General features: G+C 45.4%; 1 protein-coding gene across 1 annotated transcript in view; it reads left to right on the forward strand.

Moving 5' to 3' along the window:
* The window catches only part of ANKAR (ankyrin and armadillo repeat containing), a 210,743-nt gene that overhangs the window by 124,257 nt on the left and 62,947 nt on the right, over positions 1-23,539 (forward strand). Inside the window, exons 18-19 of the mRNA XM_030210379.1 lie at positions 7,335-7,493; positions 18,185-18,302. Coding sequence (XP_030066239.1) covers positions 7,335-7,493; positions 18,185-18,302 — 277 coding nt within the window. The remainder of the gene's footprint in view (positions 1-7,334; positions 7,494-18,184; positions 18,303-23,539) is intronic.

Below are 23,539 nucleotides of genomic sequence, written 5' to 3' on the forward strand. Positions count from 1 at the left end.
TTTGCAAAATATTTGTTAAATTCATAAGGTCCCTTTTATCGTAGCACAGTGGTAAAATGGACCCATTTCCCATTTTTCTATTAATGACCACGTGCTAATTTCACCATTAACGGTTGGCCATTAACACATAAGCCTTTGCCACCACCTATTTGTAAGCGGTAAGGGTTCATGCGCTAACCACATGCTAATCGGTTACTTTGTGGCATTGTAGCAGCACCTGAGTGTGCATCGTGGTAGTGCTTTTTAACCTGTGCGGTGAGCATGCATTAGTGTTTACCACACAGCTTAGTAAAAGAACCTCATAGCTTGTAGTGAGACTTAGTAACCACATTCTAGTCCCAGTTAGATATTGTGCGCTCGCAATTGGAGGCATATTTTCCAATGTAAATTGAAGGACTTCTCTCAAATACTTCTGGATCATAAACATTGGTGAAATTACTGGAGACTTTGGAAAGTTAAATAATCTTAGATTATTTCTGTTAGCTAATTTTCCAAGTGCTCTAGCACTTACATAGGCATTCCTCCACCTGAGTAAACCTTGCAGAGCAGAGCCGGTGTTGTGGGGGGGGGGGGGGCATGTCCTCCCCCTTCTTGCCACCCGAATCCAAGGTATCCCTCCCTTCCCTGACTACCTTACATCTCTCTACCCTCCTGCTCCCCACCCATGGTCAATTATCTCTCTTCCTTTCTCTCCCCTCCGTGGTCCCTTCCTTCCCTGTCTACCTTACATCCTGTTCTTGCTGACAGATCATCTCCATGGCAGCGATTCTGATAACGCAGCCTGTGACTGCCCCGGAACTGTTCCTCTGCCGCATGCCACCCCCTTCTGACACAACTTCCTGTTTGGAATGCACCGGGGTAGAGGAACAGTGCTGGGGCAGTCAGGCAGCATATCAGAATCGCTGCCATGGCAACAATACCCTGTTAACAAGAACAGGGTGTAAGGTAGACATGGAAGGAAGGGAGACCTTGGATCAGGGTGGCAAGAAGGGGGAAGAGATGGGGCCTCTGGAGCTATTTTAAATTAGACAAGGGGAAGGGATGGTTGAGGAATAAATGATGATCCTGAAAACAGGGAAGGAAAAGAGAGAGATGGCAGTAGGATGGAGGGAAGGAAGAGAGAGAGAGGGAAAATATTGGACTCAAGAGTTGTGGGGAGGGATGGATAGATGCTAGATGGGAGGGCAGTTGGGAAGAAAGAGAAATAAATATGATGGACACAGGGAAGGAAGGGAAGGAGAGGTAGATGTTGAACAATGAGAGGGGAGGAGGTAGGGAGAGATGCTGGCTTATGTGGGATAAGGTGGGAGGGGAACAACAGCAGCAGGAAAGAGAGAGGGAGCAATGTTGGACCATGGAGGGGAGAGAGAGGAAGAGAGATTTTTGACCATGAGTGGGGAGCAGGAGGGTAGAGAGATGGGACAGGAAGATGATAGGGGTGTGGAGAAAAAGGAACAAGGAGATGTTAGGCCATGGTGGGGGGGGGGGGGTATAGGGAGATGAAATATTGGCTCCAACAGGGGAGGGAGAGGGAGGGGAAACTGTAGAACTATGTGGGACAGGCCAAGAAGGGATGGAAAGATAATTAGTGAGAGAAGGATAGCGAATACAGAGGTAGAAATGTAGTAATGGAGGATAGATGAAAGATGGAAGGGAATAGCTGGCTGGGGAAGGAGTTATAGGAAATGGGACAGCTAAAGAATAAGAGAAGAATATGGAAAGTTAATAGGTAGCTGAAAACTTAAAAGAAGGAGAAGGGTGAGAAAGAAGATAAAATGTGAGTGGATAGAGAGGCTGAAAAGAAAAAAGGAAGATAAGACAGATAGGGGAGGATCAATATGTCAGAGACAGGTGTAGCGTAGGAACAGAACAAGACAGGAGAGAGAAGAAAAGACAGACCAAAGTCGCTGAAAAAAGAATTGGCAGAAGACAGAGAAACTGGGACCAACATGATGGAAAAATAAAATGTACCAGACATCAAAGGTAGAAAAAAGTGTTTTATTTTCAATGTATTAATTGGAATATGTTGAGATGTGTGTATCACAAATGACTTTGTATTATGCTCATTGGCATAGCCAGATGGTTGATTGAGGGGAAAGAAGGCTGAATTTAGTGGGTGGGCACCAAATTCTCTCCCTGCCTTCTGCCCACCCCCCCCCCCCCCCCACACACACACACACACACATGAATGCAAAATATAAATACCTGAGCTGGCAGAAATCTCCAGGCCTCTCCAGGTGAAGACTTCCTCTTCCTTTGCTGCTGTGACAGCCAGAACTCTTCCAAGCTCTTCAGCAAGTGACAGTGTCCCCAGGCTGCTGTTGCCATTGCAGACCCACATACGTGAATGCTTGGTTTTTTTGCATATATGAAAACTGAGCATGCATGGGGGGGTAGCAATGGTGGCGGCAGCAGCTTAAGGACACAACCACCAACTACAGAGCTTGGAGATCTCTGGCTGCCAGACCAGAGGAAGTGGCCTTCAGCTGGCACAGCTTGGAAATCCCCGCCAGCCACAGCAAGAGTAATAGCTAAATTGGGGGGGGGGGGGGGGGGGTCTGAGCCCAAAGTGGGGGGGGGAGGACTCACAGGCCCCTGCCCCCCCCCCATGTAGTGATGCTACCAATTGTGTTCAATACAAAAAGGAAGTGCATTTCTGTTTTTATTTCTTTAGTGTTACAGTACTTGCCATATTTCAATTTTGGTGTTCATATTTCCATTTTTTTAAATTTCCGATTCCTTGGTCTGTGATTGGTGAAGTCCTGTCTGTGTTTTGCATGTCAAGAACTATTTAAAGTTGTTTTGTATGTGGCAGCAGTGGTGGGTGAGGAGATTGGGGGAGGGAAACCCCTCCTTAATTTCTGCCCTTGGCCCCAGCTTGTCTAAAACCGGCCCTGTTGCGGAGTGTTTTGTTTGATCTACTTCCTGAACTTTTACAGCATTAGACAAATTTTAAAAATCTTGATTGACTGCCCACTAAAATAAAGAAAGAAATTCCAAACTTTTAATTTCAGTGCAGGACTTGATGAATTGACTTGCTTCAGAACATTTTTCTTCAACAGCAGATCCTCAGCTGATGACCCCGAATAAATATTCAGTGATGCTGACATCCCAGACGAAACTTCCTGCACACCTGACTTCGGAGTCAACGACTGGCATAGTGCCGAGTCAAGCTGCTTTTCCTCAGTAAGATTTCCGAGTCTTGGTGGTGCAGTACATGCTTTGGGGCTAAGTGAGCCCCTTCTCTGCTCAGCTCTGCTCCAGTACTTCCAGAGCAGCCTCAAACATGGCATGCTGCTGAACAGGAGTGATTCCAAACACTTCCAAGGTTGGCTGGCCTGGTGTGCAGTCACAATGGGTGCCAAGGGAGCAGCAGCCTATTTAACTTTCCGCATTCCGGGTTCTAGACTAGCAGTATTCCTCAGCACAGGTACAGCTTGGGCGCCATCTTGGTCCCCTCAAATAGAAGACCCAACAATATATATATATTTTTAAAGTTAGACAGTCTGCTTCATCATCTTCTCCCATCTGGCCCTTCTCCCCTCCACTTCTTTCTTGTGCATAGCAAATCTTTAGAAAGGGCTTGTCTGAGGCCTGACCACAGTATCAGCATCATCAGCAACTTACAGTGAGAAGATGAGAAGAAATTGGGCATCACAGCATGAGAGAAGAACGTTCCCTCTGAGAAGATATTTTTGTTGCTTACAGGGCAGGTTTAAGGCATGGGCAAACTAGACACATGCCTAGAGCCCAAATGTGTAGGAAAGGCCTTAGATGTATAATTCAATGGCTTCCAAGGCTGGTTATTGCCTGGTAAGTCAGCTGCTGGTCAAAGAAGGAAGGAATGAGATGGAGGAACCAGTGCCATTGTTATTCACAGAGGTCTGTCTGTTCTTCCCCACCCCCTGTGCATTGTCTTCCAGTCAAGAAGAGGAGCTATCTTACCTGCTGTTTCCTTCTCTGTTGCTTTTCATTTGCAATAAGAATCAAGTGGGGCCCCCATTTGTGGGAGCCTTAAAATATTTTTATATTGGGATGGGGGGGCCTAGGTAACAACAAAGAGTTAATTCTACCCTGATTTCATGCTACCAGTTTGAGCCTGCTTTTTCACCTGAAGAATCCACAACCTTCAGTAGCCTTTCGTCCTCTTATCTTATTTAAGACAAACAGCCCAGGGCCAATACCTGACTCATTGGCATCACTTGTCCTTGAACCACCTTTCAATAGCCCAGGAAACACTGAAACCCAAGATGCCCTTTTTCCTATTTTCTGTAGGGTACTGACTCCTTTCTTTCCCTCTTTCCTGGTTGTAAATACAATGGAAACAACAAAAAGGGTGGAAGATGAAACAAAATAGACCAGAAAAGGACCATAAGGAGTAAGAGCACCAGAAAAATTTTATTGGGACCCTACACGGTCCGTGTTTCGGCCAACAGGCCTTCCTCAGGGGTCCTGAATCTGACCTTTAAAGATGCACCTCCGAGATACTCATGAAGCAAAAAGCAAAATACGCTGGTGCTGTCTGGTAGCGGGCATAGCATATACGCCTATGCCCGCTACCAGACAGCACCAGCTTATTTTGCTTTTCGTTTCATGAGTATCTCGGAGGTGCATCTTTAAACATCAGATTCAGGACCCCTAAGGAAGGCCTGTTGGCCGAATCACGGACTGTGTAGGGTCCCAATAAAATTTTTCTGGTGCTCTTACTCCGTATGGTCCTTTTCTGGTCTGTTTTGTTTCATCTTCCGCCCTTTTTGTTGTTTTCATTTTATTTTACGGGAGATTTGGACCTTCTTTTTGTTGGTTTGTAAATACAATGGAACAGGTCACCCATTCATTCCTAATGGAAAATAGCTAAGCCCCAAGTCACTTCTCTTCCTGGCTATTGCAAGTCTCTTGTTTCTTCTCAAGCTCTACATGGTGTAGATACTTTAAAATAAAATTTTAATAGATTATCAGCTCTCAACTATCTTCAGTATTGAAGAAAGGTTTTTATGTACAACGCCTAATATGGTCCTTGAAGTATGTATTGGGTGAAGCAGTAGTACATATGCTGATACACAGTTTGTTATTATCACATATTGACTACAGGAATATGGCCTATGCAAGCATATCTGCCACACATTTGAGAAGACTGCAGACATTACAGAATACTGCTATACACTTCCTGATTTCCAGCTCTAATCTCAAAATGGCTGCCGTGACATTCAATGGCACTCTCGTGGGACTGCCACTGAAGGTCTCTGCAGCCGTTTTCAGACCTGCCACTTTTATGGGTTATCTCCCGTCGAGAAGCAGGGATCTCCTGTTGAGTGATGTCCCCATCCAGCAGCAGCAGGAAACGCCTTCATAAAGCACCATCTCATGCTGCCGCTGATCCCATGGCAGCAGGAGATGATTTTTTTACGAAGGCGTTTCCTGCTGCTGTTGAACAGGGAGACCAATCCTTTTGCTGCTGTCTGTGAATCAGCTGTGCTGGGGTGGAGGGATGGGCAGGGCGGGGCAGGCAAAGTGGGGTGGACTGGGGGCGGTCCCTAAATCTGCCCCCTTGGCAGCTCTGCATTTTGGTGGTGGGGAGCGCAGGGGCAGGAGCAATTGGGGATCACTTCTGCTTTGGTTAAGCCACTAGACCACCAGGGTTTAAGATACAACCCTGGAGGGGGGCTCTTCCTCTTGTGGGGGGAGGAGGGAGGGATGACTCTTCCTGTTCAGGGAGGGAGAGAGAGAGGTATGGACACAGCTCCTCCTGGGAGAAGGGGAAGAACATAGCCAAAGTTTCAATTTCAGCTGAAAATGCACTGACATTTTTGTACGAAACCGAAACAAGGCCGAACACAGGTTTCAGGCCAGTTTTGGTGCTGGAACCGAAAATGAAATTTGGTCAGATTCTAAACCTGAGTAATTGGGGGGGAAAAATTTATCGGGATATTGCAAAATTTCCTTGAAATAGTTTATCAGCATATCCTTAAGTGTTATCAAAGAACTTTAGGAAAATTTATAAATTTCATTTATAGACCCTCAAGCGATCTTCCATGCTCAAATTCTGTGTAAGAGTAAATGCTATCTTTAATCAAGGTAGCATTTACTCCATGCAAGCTTTCTACTGATCTTTCCAAAACTTGCAAACACTGACCCGGAGTCTTAATTTCTTGATCCTGCTATTGTGAAGGTTTCAGCTGAGAAAGTTGAGTCCCAGCTAAGAACTAGGGTGTTCTTCAATCATGAAATTATTGCTCAAATTGCTCCCAAAGGAATACTGGTTGAAACTAAGCCAGGAGAGAGCACCACTATACTAGATATATTAGCAATAGAAGCTTTCTCAGCACCACCCGATGCTAATCCTACCTCAGCATCTAGAGGTCACAGCCGCCATTTTGAACCTGGAGCTAGCACAGACAGTAGTGGTTGGAGATCGCTGCTGCCCACCCTATCCTAGACCACCAGGGCATCCATTAGGTAGGCCCAGGGGGGCCTAGGTGGAGGTGGGGGTCCTCAGGAAGGGAGATGGGTGTGCTTGGTGGGGGATTATTCCTTGGGAGGGGTTTGGGGGATAGGGGCAATGGACAATGTGCACAGGGCCCATTTATAGTTTGCTATAGCCTCGAGTAAAGTGGCTTGAATATCTAATATTTTCTGTTGAATCAGAGGGGCAAAATCTTCCACCATTAATGTAGAGGGTGCAGGATGAGCTTGAAAATAATTAGTAATCTGTCAAATAATCTTGAATAATCTAGAAGAGGTAGTATCTTGCTTTATTAATTTGGAATAATAGGTTTTCTTAGCCAGACTTTAAAAATATTTTATATGCCCTATGGGAAGGGGAAAGAAATAGTTTTGCCTCAACCCTCCATGGTACCCCTAAACTCTTCCCTGCAGACTGGGAAATGTGCCTTCTACTGCAGACCCATCTTAGACATTTCCCTTCATTGCACCCCCATGCTTTCCTTGCAGACCCACACCTCACCTCCACAGTATACCTCCATGCTCTCCCTTCTGAGTTCAGACACCTTCTCTCTACTGTACCCCCTCCCCGCCACAAAATCTATGGAGATGCCTCCCAGCACTATGCTTTATATACAACACACCGTATACTGCCACCCCACAGGACTTCAGGAAGGAAATTCACAGTCCCCCCACGTCCTCCCCCAAAACCAGTGGTGGCTTCAGGAGCCCACAGAGAAGATAACAGGAAATTAGTTAGCTCATGGTGAGAGAAGGAAATTCCCTCTGCATGGATGTAGCTATTACATTGAACCATTTTGAGTCCACTCACTAACCTGGAAAATCCCAAACCTCCAGCAACATTTCTTAGTATATGTTCTCTAATATTTCAGGAGGTTCGTTTACGAGGAGGCTATGCTTTAGCTCTCTTTGGCTATAATAATACCCTGCAACAGTTCTTGATAATGGAAACTGGAGGTATTAAGCTATCCATGCTTGAACCTTTTCTGCAGTCAGAAGATGAAGGTGACAAGGCAACAGCTGCATTTCAGGTACTGAAACAAAGCTTACCCATATAGGAAACATTTCAATATTGGGTTGATCATTTTAAATAGGTTGAATCAGGTTTGGTATTAAACTCTCATTCTGTTGTACTATATATAAATCAGGGGTGCACATATTTAGTCCTCAAGGGCCACAAACAGGTCATATTTTCAGGGTACCCCTTATGAATATGCAAGAGAATTTTATATACAACTAGTAAAAAAGGCCCGTTTTTGACACAGTTGAAACGGGTGCTATCAAGGTTTTCCTCGGAGTGTGTATGTTTGAGAAGAGTGACTGTGTGAGAGAGAGAGAGAGAGTGAATCTGCGAGTGTGTGTGTGTGACAGAGAGAGTGAGACTGGGTGCGAGTGTGTATGTGAGAGAGTGTATGTGTGCCTGGGGCCCCTCCCTCCCACCCAGTTCCAGTGTCCCCCCCCCCCCTTCCTCTGTGTTCCAGGGTCGTCATTCCCCCTCCCTGCCTCCGAGTTCCAGGGTCGTCCCCCCGTTTTGTTTTTTTTTAGTTTTTGTACAGGTGGTGCATTCCACCCCCTCTCCACTCGTTCCTTCCTCCAAGTTCCAGACCCCCCTCCCTCCCCCTCCCGAATTCCAGACCCCCCTCCGAGTTCCAGACCCCTCCCGCTCTCCGAGTTCCAGACCCCACCTCCCTGCCTCCCTTCCTCCGATTTGCAGACCCCCCTGCTGTGATCCTCTCGAGTCCCACTTCCCGCCCCCAACCCTCGGGGCTTCGGAGCCCATCCGTGAAGAAAGTTACGGACATAGGCAGGCAGACGCATAGAATGTTGGAGGTGAGAATTATTATATAGCATGGAGGTAGTATGCAAGCAGATGTATCTCATGCATATTCGTTAGGGGTATCCTGAAAATATGGCCTGTTTTCAGCCTCAAGGATTGAACATGCATTCCTGATGTAGATTATGAAAGACTTATTAAGGTGAAATTGAATCTTACCTGTTAATTTCCTTTCCTTGAATTCTGCTAGGCCAACCCAACAGCAGATGGTGGAGATAGATTGCACAGCTATACAGTGACATCATCACTGCCTATAAGGGACTGTGTATCCAAGACACTTGCCAGTAATTCCTAACAAAGTCAGCAAACAAGGCAACCAGTGAATAATAAAACTGCAGAACCCCTTCCTCCCAAACAAAGGAAACGGCCCATTACTTCCAGCTCTAAAGGAACACATAAAAGGGGAGGAGAGTACATAACAAGACTAAAAGTATACAGTAAGTGCAGCACTTAGCAGAAAGTACTTCGTTTTGAAACACAACACACCAGGTTTCTCTTTGGCTTCCAGGGTGCGCCCTGGACTAGTCTAGCAGGATTTAAGGAAAGGAAATTAACAAGCAAATCTAAATTTCGCCTTCCTTATCATCCTGCTAGACCAGTCCAGACACGTGGGAAGTTCCCAAGTTCATGAATGCTGAGGGTGCAAAGAAGCCAGGGCAGCTCTTAGAACCTCAGCTCAAAAGTCAAGTCTGCTACTTGATTCAAATATCCAGCCTATAGTACTTTGAAAGGAATGCATGAAGAACTAAGACAATACCTTACAGATGTTCTCCAGACCGACAGTCCAAGACTTGGTGCAAGAAAATGCTTGGGCCTTAAGCCATCAAGCCCGTGGGGAACTCAGCACCTCCTCAACAAGTAGGCTAAAGAAATTACCTTATTCACTCAATGGGTTATAGATGACTTGAATGCACCCTGTACTTTACAAGGGCCTCTAAAAAGGATGAACAACCAGTTAACATCCAGAAATCATTTGTGACCTTCAAATAATGAGACTACCCTATTCCCATCCAACTTATGGAGGGATTTCCTTTTACTTCAGCATTTCTTCCTGGAAGTGGTAGAAAAGGAGATAACCTGATTGACATAAAACAAGGAAATTACCTTAGACAAGAAGGAGAGAACTAGATGCTGGAAAACTGCTTCTTGTGAAAACACCAGATACAGCACAGACCCCAACATGACAGAGCTTCAATCTGAGATGCACTGAGCTGAACAGATAGCAACTAGGAAAACGGCCATACAAGATAAATCCTTCAGGCAGTGTGCTTCTCAATTCAGTCCTTGGGGCACACCCAGCCAGTCAGGTCTTCAAGATACCCACAATGCATATGTATGAGATAGATTTGCATGCACTGCCTCCTTGGTATTCATATCTATCTCATGCCTATTCATTGTGGATATCCTGAAAACCCGACTGCGGGTGTGCCCCAAGGACTGGGTTGAGAACCACTGCCTTAAGGGACACCCTCCTCTCAGACCTACCAAGGTGTTTAAAACTGATCTTGAGCTTGTTGATGGACCAAGTGAGTTCCTGATGATACCACAGCCCCTAAGCCACCTGCCCCATGCAATGGGCCTGCCATCCTTAGAGACTTATATCTATCATGAGCACTATCCAGTCTTCCAGTTTCAGCTCCATCCCTAGCAAGAGACTTCTACTGAATAGCTACCATGACAGGCTGACCCGAGCCTACTCCCTGAGCAGAAGACATGGTACTGAAGAAACTACAGAGATAGGAACACTCACTACAGAAGAATCATATGAGCCCTGACCCATGGGACCAACTCTAGCATGGCCACATGGAGTTCAATAGCTAGAGATAATCCCAAACCAAAGGGGCCCTCTGACAGAAGAGGCTTTGGTCTTGGGACTGTTTGTCCACCCTTTTCTGAGTGAGTAGACTCAGCTTACCTGTGTGTTGAAGTGAGCCCCTAAGTACTCTAGTAACTGGGTAAGGACTAGATTGCTCTTCTTATAATTCACCACCCAGCCAAACTTCTCCAGAAACTCTATGTCCCTGGACATTGTGTAGTGACCTCTTACTCTTTCTTGGCCCAAATTAGCAAGTTGACTAAATACAGATTAACTAGAATCCCCTCTCACCATAAGAAGGCCACCACCATCACCTTGGAGAAAATTCAAGGGACTGTTGCTAATCCAAATGACAAGGCTCAGAACTGGAAATGCATGCCCATAATATAGAATTAAAGGAAAATCAAGATGGCATTTGAGAGAGGAGGTGTGGTTTGAGAGCTCCTGAACCCTCATGAAAACGCGTCGAAGAGAAGTACATTTTCCCTAAGTAAATAGGAAAAAGGAAAGGGAAAACCTGGGCTAAAGCCTCTTCTAACCTCGGTGATGTTCCAACTCTTCGGCAAACAACTCTAGATGTTTTCGAAGTCCAAACACTTGGAGTGCAGGCAACGACCTTGATTGGATCCTCAGGATTGTTTGAGGATCTTAGCACAGAGGCGGTATCGTTGAGCCCACCTCTACATACAGCCCCTCCGAGACCTGGAGGTGGGTCGATGCCAACAGGAGAGCAGCGGACAGACTTCCCAGAAGTTGGAATGCTCAGTCAAGCAGCTAGAAGAGGCCCTGCCAGATCTTCAATGCCGGATGAGGTAACACCTAATGGGAACTTGAGGGGTGCAGACTCCTTACTTTCCCCCATCGTGGCAATCCCCTCTATGGGAATTGGAGAGAAATTGAGACCGGCTGTTGTAACCTTAGAGGCCCTGTGGGATGCAATTCAAGCTTTGAATTCATCACTACTTCAGTCAACGAATTTATTTAAGTCAGAAATAATTACTACTATAAATCATTTCTATAGCGCTACCAGTCGTACGCAGCGCTTTACAGTTGAACATGAAGAAAGACAGTCCCTGCTCAAAGAGCTTACAATCTAAATCAGGACAAACAGACAGGATCAATAAGAATAAGGGAAGGACAGACAGATGGACACAAGAATAAGATAAAAGTGACAAGTCAGGAGTCGAAAGCAGCATCAAGCAGGTAGGCCGTTAGCCTGGATTTGAAGGCAGCCAGTGATGGAGCTAGACGTAATGGCTCAGGAAGCCTATTCCAGGCATAAGGTGCGGTGAGATAGAAGGAGCGTAGTCTGGAGTTGGCGATGGAGGAGAAGGGTGCAACTTGGAGAGATTTGCCTAGCGAGCAGAGTTCTAGGGAAGGAGTGTAGGGAGAGATGAGGGTGGAGAGGTAGTGAGGGGCTGCAGAATGAATGCACTTATAGGTCAATAAGAGGAGCTTGAATTGTATATGGAAACGGATAGGGAGCCAGTGAAGCAATTTCAGGAGAGGGCTGATATGGGCATAATGACTTTGGTGAAATATTAGTCATGCGGCAGAGTTTTGAACAGATTGAAGAGGAGAGAGATGGCTGAGTGGAAGACCTGTGAGAAGCAAGTTGCAGTAGTCTAAGCGAGAGGTGATGAGAGTGTGGATGAGGGTTCTGATAGCATGTTCAGAAAGGAAAGGGCGAATTCTGGCGATGTTATAAAGGAAGAAATGACAGGTTTTAGCAATCTGTTGAAAATGGATAGAGAGGGAGGAGTCGAAGATGACCCCAAGGTTGTGAGCAGACAAGACAGGAAGAATGAGCATGTTGTTGACAGAAATAGAGAATGGGGGAATGGGAGAGGTTGGTTTAGGAGGGAAGATAAGGAGTTCAGTTTTGGACATATTGAGTTTCAGGTGGCGGTGAAACATCCATGTAGCAATGTCAGAGAGGCAGGCAGATACCTTGGATTGGATTTCTGCTGAGATTACTGGTGTGGAGAGGTAGATCTGGGAGTCATCAGCGTAAAGGTGATACTGAAAGCCATGTGATGAGATCAAAGCACCAAGGGAGGAGGTATAGATGGAGAAAAGGAGAGGTCCTAGAACAGATCCTTGAGGTACACCCACTGACAGCTGGATAGAGGAAGAGGAGGAACCACCAGAGTATACACTAAAAGTACGCTGTGAGAGATAAGAAGAGAACCAGGAGAGAGCAGAATTCCGAAATCCAAGCGAGGACAGTGTGTCAAGGAGTAGGCTGTGATCAACAGTATCAAAAGCAGCAGAAAGATCGAGAAGGAGGAGGATAGAATAGAGCCCTTTGGATTTAGCCAGGAATAGATCATTGGAGACTTTAGTAAGTGCTGTTTCAGTTGAATGAAGGGGACGAAAGCCATATTGGAGCAGATCAAGAATAGGTTGAGAAGAAAGAAAGTCGAGGCAGCGATGGTGGACAGCACATTCTAGTAACTTGTATAAGAAAGGAAGGAGGGAGATGGGGCGATAGTTGGAAGGAGAGGTAGGATCCAGAGAAGGTTTTTTGAGGAGGGGGGTGACTACAGCATGCTAAAGGCATCAAGGACAGTCGCAGTGGAAAGTGACAGTTTGAGGATATGACAGATTAAAGGGGTGACAGCAGAAGAGATAGTGTTGAGTAGGTGAGTGGGAATAGGGTCAGAGGAGCAGGTGGTTAGTTTAGAGGATAGAAGAAGAAGTAAAGTTTCTTCTTCAGTGATTTCAGAAAAGGAGGCAGGGGTAAAAGGGTTGGGAGAGTGGACTAAGGGAAGAATGGGTGGAGGATAGCTGGTTGCGAATTCAAGTTTTATTTTGTGAACCTTATCTTGAAAATAATTAGCCAAAGTCTGGGGAGAAAGTGAAGGGAGAGTTGGAGGAGAAGGCGCTTTGAAGAGGGAGTTAAGCGTGGCAAAGAGACGTTTAGGGTTTGAACCAATAGAGTTAGTCAATTGGATGTAGTAGTCCTGCTTGGCAAGTTGGAGAGCAGACTGGAAGGAGGTCAGCAAGAACTTGAAGTGTATGAAGTCAGCATGGGCACAAGATTTATTTGAGAGAATGCAACCAGATTGCTATATATGCTTTGGTTTGGGGATAACTCCTCACTCAGGGTGAGCTTCAGAGCTTGAACAGCATTCAAATTAAAGAGAACCTGAAATTTTAAAAGTGCTAAAAATAAGTTTTAAAAGTATTTGCATTAAATCTAATTGCAGAATTCAGGTGCTGGGAGTCTGTACTTGGTTGTCATATGCTCAGATTTGTTTAAATCATTTGCAAATTAGTCCGTTTTTGGGAAGTTCTCATTTGCATATTTAAGGATAAAAAAAATGATGGAAATGTTTACAGCCTTAATGTTAGGTCATGGCTCTGATCAAAAGTGTGAAGTTTTATCCAAAACGAAGGGTTTATCTAGTGTTTTTGACTAAAACTTCCCATTACAGTGTCTGTATGTTAATCTGCATTCAAATAGAGCTCACTGATTGGATGATCAGCTTCTGTTAGCAATCTGCCGGGAAGGGAACAGAGTGAGACAGTAACTGACCGTCGGTTTGGCCAAGAGAGACATGCAGCTCTGAGTTCCTGTGTGTGTTGACTGAAATTATAAAAGAGTGCCTGATTATGTGGTAAATGAGAAAATATGAATGAAAAGAGGTTGGTGGAGATTGAAGCTTGAGGTATCTCTTGTGAGAAAAGGATCTGAATATTTCAGGATTACTTGAAGTTTATGAAGAATAGAAAAGGGTGAATTTCAGTTTAAGAGTGTTTAAATCCTATAAGCTATATAAGGGCTAGGTAGATTTAAGTGACTGTAAGCAAGGAAACCGTAATATTTGATCTGAAATAAATATTTGATCTGAGACAGTTGATCAGAGATAAATGTTTGATCTGAATTATATCCTTTGGTGCAAAGGAGATTAGAAAAAGAATCTTTGGAAACTAAGAGGACTTTGCTCACATTTTGAATTAGCATTCCTATTTTGAGTTGGAAACCTTTGAAGTGTTATGAAAATACATTTTGCTTTAATGAAATTGCTAAACTTTAGAGTCAGAGACTTATCAATGAGGGATACATACAGTGCTATTTTTTCCTGAGGTCTGGCTTACTTGCCTGCGCCCTTCTGTTCCTGCTCTGCTAGACGGAAGGGGGGGGGGGGCGTCAACTGATAGTCTGCAGGGGGCACCAGAGACCCTAGGCACGGCCCTGCTCTGAAGCAACCGCAACCCCTGAAAATTCAAACATCAAGCATGGACAATCCTCCAGTAATTTCTAGGGCATGGATTCTCCAAAGTCCTTAACCAATTTTTCATGCTGTTCTCCAAAGAACAGATGACCATACAACAGAGCCACAAAAGTCGTCATGCCATGACCAGAGAGGCGACTGAATGGGCTGAGAGACAGACTAAATTCATACATGCCCCCCCCACCCCCCCCCCCCCCCCCCCCCCCCCCCGATTCCAAATCTGAACTTTTGAGAAGCTGCTGAATCCAGTGCAACACAGCGCATGCCGGACTGTCACTTGAACCACCCAGGTGGAGGGAAAGATGATGTGCTTTAGGAGGACCTCAAAGCACCTGTCTTGTGAATTCTTGAACACACTTCACCAGGAGTGGTAGTTTTACAAGTGACAGCAGCCACCAGGGCATTGACCTTTAGCATCTGAAAAAAGCTTTTTCTTTCAGGAGCCAAGAGTGGATAGATCTTGCCAAGGGTCCTCATATTCCTGAGCCCAATGTTAGGAGACTCTCATTCAGACTAGACCCCCTCTGGTTCTTTGCCCATGGTTGTTATGGGCAAGAGGAGAGGGAAGGTGCTGTTCCCCTGACAAGGCAAACAACGCTGCATTTCCTGCCAATCCCCCATAGCAGGTCACCCCCCCCCCCCCCCCCATCTTCAGTTTTCCTATGTGCAGGAGACCCAGGGACCAGACTGCCCCGGACTCAGGGACCCCCCCCCCCCCATCACATACCAGAAAAACCCAGGTGGTGCTGCATTTTTCACTGCACCCCTCCCCCCCCCCAAAAGAAAAAGTGCCAGCTATGCTTGGAGCCACCCATTATTTTCCTGTACAGCTCCAGTACCCTTACCCAGCACTCAAGAGCCCCTCTAGCAAAGCACTGCTCTCAGATCACAGCAAACAAACACCACTGGTCGACAGCAGTGACCTCCTCCTGCAAACCAGACACTACTACTGAGTGATTCACTCTGCTGGTTTCCCATCCAGTCTCATTGTTTTCTTTTATTTACAGCACTAATGCATGGCACAACCAGCAAACCCAGCCACAAAAGAAATGGCGAAAAGGGACACACACACAGTGAGGGACAGTGATGGAAACAGGGCTACTGCTCTGAGCTGCCGAGGTTCTCCACAAAGTGGGCCTGAAACACTCCAAGTACTGACCTGCTCATACTTAGTGTAGACCAAATGGGCCTAGGAGCTTGAAGTCCTTTGGCCCAAGCATAAACCCCAAAGGAAGGAATGAAGGAAAGACATCTCTGGAGCTTGACTGTGGGAGATAGTCCACAGACTTTTTCTCCAGGTGAAAAACAGTACCAGCTCAACCTACAGACTGCTACCCTGGAAGAGTTGGGACCTTCCCAACCAAGGAGACAGCACAAAGGCTGCCTACCTTGGGAGTCATAGTAGTCCTGTAGATTAGGGAAGACAATCCATAAGCCGCTGCCTTGGGAGATGAGCTGGGAGTTGCTCAACCTGAAGATGACGGTAGGAAAAATAATGGAGTCACTGCTGAAGGAAAGGATACTTTCTAGAAGCCAACAGGTTGCAGGATCTGAGGCAACATGGCTTTAGGAAAGGAAAACCCTGCAAAACGAATCTGATTGACTTCTTTGACTGGCTGACCAACGAACTGTTTGAAGAACATGCACTAGATACAATCTACTTGGATTTCAGCAAAGCCTTTAATACGGTCCCTCACAGAAGACTGATGAGTAAGCTGAGAGGGCTGAACTTAGGACCCAACGTGGTGAACTGAACTGGAAACTGATTGACCGACAGACGGCAAAGGGTGGTGGTAAATGGAATCCACTCGGAGGAAAGGAAAGTAAGTAGTGGAATGCCTCAGGGGTCTGTGAAGGATTAGAAGGAAAAGTTTGCCTTTTTGCAGATGACACGAAGATAGCCAATAGAGTGAATACCCTGAAGAGAGTAGAAACGATGAGAAGGGATATCCAAATGTTGGAAGAATGGTCAAGGGTCTGGCAGTTGAAATTTAATGTGCAGAATGATGCACTTGGGGTGCAGAACTCCAAAAGAGATGTACCAGGTAGGAGGGGAGAGATTGGTAAGCTCATCTCAGTAGAGGGACCTGGTAGTGATGGTGTATGAGGATCTCAAGGTGACGAAACAATGTGACAAGGCAGGGGCTGCAGCCAGAAGGATGTTAGGCTGCATAGAGAGGGGTATAACCAGCAGAAGAAAGGAGGTGTTGATGCCCCTGTACAAGTCATTGGTGACACCCCACTTACAGTATTGTGTTCAGTTTTGTAGGCTGTATCTTGAAGGATGTAAAAAGAGTTGAAGCAGTCCTGAGGAAGGTGACAAAAACGGTATGGGGTTTGTGTAGCAAGACATATGAGGAGAGACTTGCTGACCTGAACGTGTATACCCTGGAGAAAAGGAGAAACTGGGGTACTATGATACGGATGTTCAAATATTTGAAAGGTATAAATCCGCAAACGAACATTTTCCAGAGATGGGAAGGTGGTAGAACTAGAGGACATGAATTGAGGTTGAAAGAGGCCTGACTCAGGAATAATGTCAGGAAGTATTTTTTCACTGAAAGGGTGATAGGTACCTGGAATGCTCTTCCGCAGGAGGTAGTGGAGATTCAAACGGTAACGGAATTCAAAAATGTATGGGATAAGCACAAAGGAATCCTGTGTGAAAAGAATGGATCCAAAGAAGCTTAGCAGAGATTAGGTAGCAACACCGCTAAAAGCAAAGCCAATGCTGGGTAAGACTTCTACGGTCTGTGCCCTGATCATGGCTGAATAGATTTGGATGGGCTGCAGTGGAGCTTTTCAGGGGCTTCGACATCATCAGAAATTTAGAACAAGGACAGTGCCAGCCAGACTTCTATGGTCTGTGCCCTGAAAACGGCAAGGACAAATCAAGATCAGTTATACATATAAGTATCACATCATACCACATGTAATGAGTTTATCTTGTTGGTCAGGTCTTTATCTGACATCATCTACTATGTTACCTATACTAGGCAAAGGGAGCTTCAGTCCCAATTCATCACCTCAGCACATGTCATCATCTGCTGGAGACAGAGAATATTAGCAACTGTCCCTTATGGGCAGTGATGATATCACTAGAAAACTGGTTTCTCTGTCTCAACCATTTGCTGACAGGGAGGCATAAACCCATGCGCCTGGACCAGTCTAGCAGGATGATAAGAAATGAGACATATTTTTTCTCCCACTTTGTATTCATGGAGAAAAGCTTACTGCATTTGGACTATTGAGCAGTAATCCTGCTTGTCAAAAGAAAAGTCCCTTACAGTCTTTATACAATGAGACAGAATTGGGACCAGCTTAGATGATCCCTTGTATTCTGAAGACTAATTCAAAACTGTTTTAAAGTTATCACAAGTTATATATTATTTATATTTTTGGACTGTTATGCAATAAATATGAAGAAAACAAGGAATTTGATATAGAATCCTTCGTGTATTCTACAGAAACGCTTCCTGAAATAATTTGTAGCCAGGTTTCAGCAAACATCAGAGGTTTCTATTACCCAGAAACCTTGATGTTGACTCCAGGTTTTTATTTTCACTGCAGTGAAACTATATAATGCTGGAATCTACAATAATGGCTGAAATGTGCAGTACCATTAATATATTTCAGCACCATGCTAACAAATTAAGAACATCACTTAACAGGTCATGCCTTATATGTATGTTTAAAAAATATTATAAATGGTTTATTATACTTAATATACTGCCCTTCGTAAGGATACCACAAGGCAGTTTACATTATTACAAAGAACATGTTAGGATATGTACTGACTAGCCTGCAAAAAACATTCTTCTCTTGTTTTAGATAGTTGTGCTAGCTAGAGCCATACTGGACATGGACCAAGTTGCTTTATCTGCAAGGGGTATTACTATCTTAGTTGAACTCTTAAAGAGCAAGAATTCCACTACTCTTGTTCTTGTAGGTAAGCAAGATGGGGAAATATTGTACTTCTTGGGTTATTTGCAAACATTAGACACAATAAAGCATTTGATTCTATAAAGAAATGTGCAATGTCTTAAATAAGGGGTGGGCAACCTATGGCCCATGGGCCAAATGTGGCCCACCATTGAATTTTATGCAGCCTGTGAGACTATGGGATGTATACACAGAAAATGGCATTAACCACAATTTTGGCACTTTTAAATACTGTATTGCATAAATATTTTCAGAATAGCCACTCTAGCAGTTTGTTTCTATTATTTTAGTGAAATTTGTACTTATTTATCACAGAAGGTCTGTGGAGCTCTGTGCATTTCCGGTTCCAACATTATATAATGTTGCAGCCTGCCAGGGATAGTATTGACATGTATGCGACCCTCTGTGTAGAAAGGTTGCCCACTCCTGTTTTAAATAATACTGGATGCACTGTGGTGGTGGTTGTTGGCTTTGATCCTAATAAAGATGATTTCAAAAAATCAGTGGTGTTCCTTGGTCAGCTGGCACCCCCCCCCCCCCCCCCACGATACAGCATCATCCCATCCCCCCCCCCCCCCCAGGCACATAATCTCAAGACACCCCAGCCCCGGGTGCATTGCCTCTTACCACCTGGGGTGCTCGGAGAAGCTGCGCGACTGTCAGCTTCTCCGGTTCCGTGCTCCCTCTGCCCCAGAACAAGAAGTAACATCAAAGGGAGCAGGGAACCGGCGGAGCCGACAGCCGCGCGGCTGCTCCCTGCACCCCCCCCTGCAGTGTGCACCCGGGGCAGACTGCTCCCACTGCCCCGCCCTCGGTACGCCGTTGCAAAAAATAAAAAATAATACTGGATGGCCACCCTCTATAGAAACATGCATTAGACCCTGCTTTCTCTGAATAATTACACAGTTTTATTACATTTATACATTAAAAAAAGGCCAGTATTCAGCAATCTGGCAACTGTGTAGGTATATCATACAATCCAAATTAAGTGAGGAGACTGGTCCGCTATGAGTTGAATCACTTCTAACGGAGATCAACGCAGACCACAGGACCCTGAGGCAGGTGACGAAACATGGTCTTCAATAGCGTTGAAGAAAATCTCATTGTTAAGAGGACCTGATTCTAAGAAGCTAAGTAACTTTTAGTTCATGGAGTATATAAGAATTTTTTGGCACAGTTTGGCTTGAATTTGAAAATATATACATAAAGAAATTTGAGTTTTGAAAATATTAGAAAACTAATGTAGTTGAGAGGCCGATGATGGGGGCCGATGATGAAGCAACCCAGCCCCCGTGAGCTATAGACATACATAGCTGGGGGCTTCTTGAGGCCTTTCCTCTATACACTAAAAGTGTGGTATAAATCTACGCCAATTGAGCACACAATATTGTTTGATCTCCTCACTTAATTTGGATTGTATGATATATTTGAAGTAAGAGGAGACTTCCTTCATATGTTGAATAACTGTATAGGTATAACATCAAACCTTCACTATGGAACTCCATACGCTCAACATATGCTCAATATTATAAAAAAAAAGGTAATGGATGAAAAGACCTCAGAAGCGTGTGGCTTAGCAACTCAATATCCTGCTGCTTTCTGGATTAACATGTTACTACCAACAGACTAAAACTAATCACTGGCCCAAAAACCTCCAAGTGCAAAATTGTGCAAAACTCAAAAACTGCTCAAATAAAGCACAGTTTTCCAATCATCTTATACAGTTTTATGTTTTTGGCTGCAGGAAAAAGGGCCCTGCGCTGGCAGTGGGAGCTGTTTTTCCCCATGCACCAAGTCCCTTTTTCCCGCAGCCAGTAAACCCCCCAAAAAATGGCCATGCAATGAGATAACGCTCACCATTACTACTACTACTACTATTTAGCATTTCTATAGTGCTACAAGGCGTACGCAGCGCTGCACAAACATAGAAGAAAGACAGTCCCTGCTCAAAGAGCTTACAATCTAATAGACAAAAAATAAAGTAATCAAATCAATGTGTACAGGAAGGAGGAGAGGAGGGTAGGTGGAGGCGAGTGGTTACGAGTCAAAAGCAATGTTAAAGAGGTGGGCTTTCAGTCTAGATTTAAAGGTGGCCAAGGATGGGGCAAGACGTAGGGGCTCAGGAAGTTTATTCCAGGCGTAGGGTGCAGCGAGACAGAAGGTGTGAAGTCTGGAGTTGGCAGTAGTGGAGAAGGGAACAGATAAGAAGGATTTATCCATGGAGCGGAGTCCACGGGAAGGGATGTAGGGAAGGACGAGAGATACTGGGGAGCAGCAGAGTGAGTACATTTATAGGTTAGTAGAAGAAGTTTGAACAGGATGAGAAAACGGATAGGGAGCCAGTGAAGCAACTTGAGGAGAGGGGTATTATGAGTAAAGCGACCCTGGCAGCAGAGTTTTGAACCGACTGGAGAGGGGAGAGGTGACTAAGTGGGAGGCCAGCAAGAAGCAGATTGCAGTAGTCTAAACGAGAAGTGACAAGGGTGTGGATGAGGGTTTAGGTAGAGTGCTCGGAAAGAAAGGGGCGGATTTTACGGATGTTGTAAAGAAAGAAACGACAGGTCTTGGCGATTTGCTGGATATGAGCAGAGAAGGAGAGCGAAGAGTCAAAGATGACCCCAAGGTTTCGAGCTGAGGAGACAGGGAGAATGAGAGAGCCATCAACAGAACTAGAAAACAGGAGGAGTGGGGAGGTGGGTTTGGGGGGAAAAATGAGAAGCTCGGTTTTGGTCATGTTAATTTCAGGTGGCGTTGAGACATCCAGACAGCAATGTCAGACAAGCACGCTGAAACTTTGGTTTGGATGCAAGGTGAGATATCAGGGGTAGAAAGGTAGATTTGGGAGTCATCAGCATAGAGATGGTAGGAAAAGCCATGGGATGAGATTAATGAACCAAGGGAAGAAGTGTAGATAGAAAAGAGGAGGGGACCAAGAACAGAACCCTGAGGTACGCCGACAGGCAGAGGGATAGAAGTAGAAGAGGATCCACCAAAGTGAACACTGAAGGTGCGGAGGGAGGAAAGGAAGAGCCCTGGAATCCAAGTGAGGACAAGGTATCGAGGAGTATGCTGTGATCGACAGTGTCAAAAGCAGCGGAAAGATCAAGAAGAATGAGGATGGAATAGAGACCTCTGGATTTAGCCAGTAATAGGTCATTGGAGACTTTAGTAAGCGCAGTTTTGGTTGAGTGGAGAGGGCGAAAACCAGATTGTAGTGGGTCAAGAATAGCATGTGAGGAGAGAAAATCAAGGCAGCGGTGGTGAACAGCACGCTCAAGTAATTTGGACAGAAAAGGGAGGAGGGAGATGGGTCGGTAATTAGAGGGACAAGTAGGGTCGAGTGAAGGCTTCTTAAGGAGAGGTGTGACCACAGCATGTTTAAAGGCAGTAGGGACAGTTGCAGTGGAAAGTGAGAGGTTGAGAATGTGACAGATAAAAGGAATAAGAGCAGGTGAGATGGCATTAAGAAGGTGGGTGGGAATGGGATCAGAGGAACAGGTGGTACATTTTGAGGAAGAAAGGAGAAGTGTAGTTTCCTCTATAGTAACTTCAGGAAAGGAGGAAAAGGAATGAGGGGAACGGACTAGTGGAGGGAGAGGTGGCAAGGTAGAGAATTCAAGGTTTATCTTTTGAACCTTGTTGTGAAAGAATTCAGCAAGGGTCTGAGGAGATAATGAAGGGGGAGTTGGGGGAGGGGCACCTTGAGGAGAGAGTTCAATGTGGTGAAGAGAAGTCGAGGGTTAGAGCCAAGAGAGTTGGTCAGTTGGATATAATAATCCTGTTTGGCGCGTAAAAGAGCAGATTGGAAGGAGGTCAGCATGAACTTAAAGTGTAAGAAATCAGCAAGGGCCCGAGATTTCTGCCAGAGACGTTCGGCGGAGCGGGTACAGGAACGTAGGTAGCGAATATTAGAAGTCAGCCAAGGTTGGGGTTTTGTACGCCTTATAGGGCGGGTCATCAAAGGTGCAAGAGTGTCTAAGGTAGAGGATAGAGTATTGTTGTAAGAAGAAACAGCCTCGTTGACAGACAATGGATGGTGCCACAGTAGAGAGGAGGTTTGAAACATGGGAGGATAGAGATGGAGGGTCAATATTGTGAAGATTCCTAGATAAATTAGATAAGATAGGACGGGACTGAGAGGGAGGAGATTTAAGTGTGAAAGTTATAAGATGGTAATCAGAGAGGGGAAGATCAGAGGCAAGGAAACTAGAGGGTGAACAGTTGGAGGAGAAGATGAGATAAAGACAGTGACCATTTTGATGAGTGGGGGAGGTGGAGCATAGTTGGAGATTAAAGGAGGATGTTAAAGCGAGTAACTTGGAAATATAAGAGTTGGAAGGATCATTAGCAGGAATATTAAAGTCACCAAGGATGAGAGAGGGGGAGGAAGGATTATGGAAGAAGGCAAGCCAGGCATCAAAGTCACTGAGAAAGGATGAAAGGGACTTATCAGGGGGACGAAATGACGCTATTCGAAGAGGCAGAGGAGAGAAAAGGCGGATAGAGTGGACTTCAAAGGAGGAAAAACAGTGAGATTGAGGTGGGAGAAGGGGTTGAAATCTGGAGGAGGGAGAGAGAAGTAGTCCAACACCGCCCCTGCGACCAGCAGGGCGAGGAGTATGTGAAAATAGATAACCGCCATGGCAGAGGGCTGCGACTGAAGCAGAGTCATCAGGGCAGAACCAGGTTTCTGTTATGGTGAGCAGATGGAGGTGACGCGAGATAAAGAGGTCCTGGATATAGGGGAGTTTGTTACAGATAGAGCGGGCATTCCATAGGGCGCAAGAGAAGGGCAGAGAAGAGGAGGGGAGTAGAGGAATAGAGATGAGGTTAAAGAGGTCGTGGTGAGATCTGTAGAGTTGAGATAATAGTTGGTGAGGAGGGCCAGGGGATTGGATTGATGTCACGGCTGAGAGTAAGAGAAGGAGTAAAAGAGAGCGGAGGAGAGTAGGAGAGGTGTGGCCACGAAGGCGTAGAAGGCGAGAGAGGTATTAGGTGGAATGGGGAAGGCAAAATGGAGGGAAGAAAGAGACGGAGATTAAAAGCCAAGAGGGAGGAAGAGGGGTAGGAGAGAAGGTGAGGTGATGAAGTCAATGGATGGGCAGTGAGTTCCTGTAGCGGAGAGAGGTAGGGGGTGAGGGAAAAAGATTAGGAAGGGACAGGGCCAGGAAGAGAATGTGACTAGAGGCCATAAACGACTGAGGTACTTTAGCAACTGGAAGAAGATTAGATGTAAAGAGAAAA

The sequence above is a fragment of the Microcaecilia unicolor genome, chromosome 7, assembly GCF_901765095.1.
Source record: "Microcaecilia unicolor chromosome 7, aMicUni1.1, whole genome shotgun sequence".
In the NCBI taxonomy this organism is placed as follows: domain Eukaryota; kingdom Metazoa; phylum Chordata; class Amphibia; order Gymnophiona; family Siphonopidae; genus Microcaecilia; species Microcaecilia unicolor.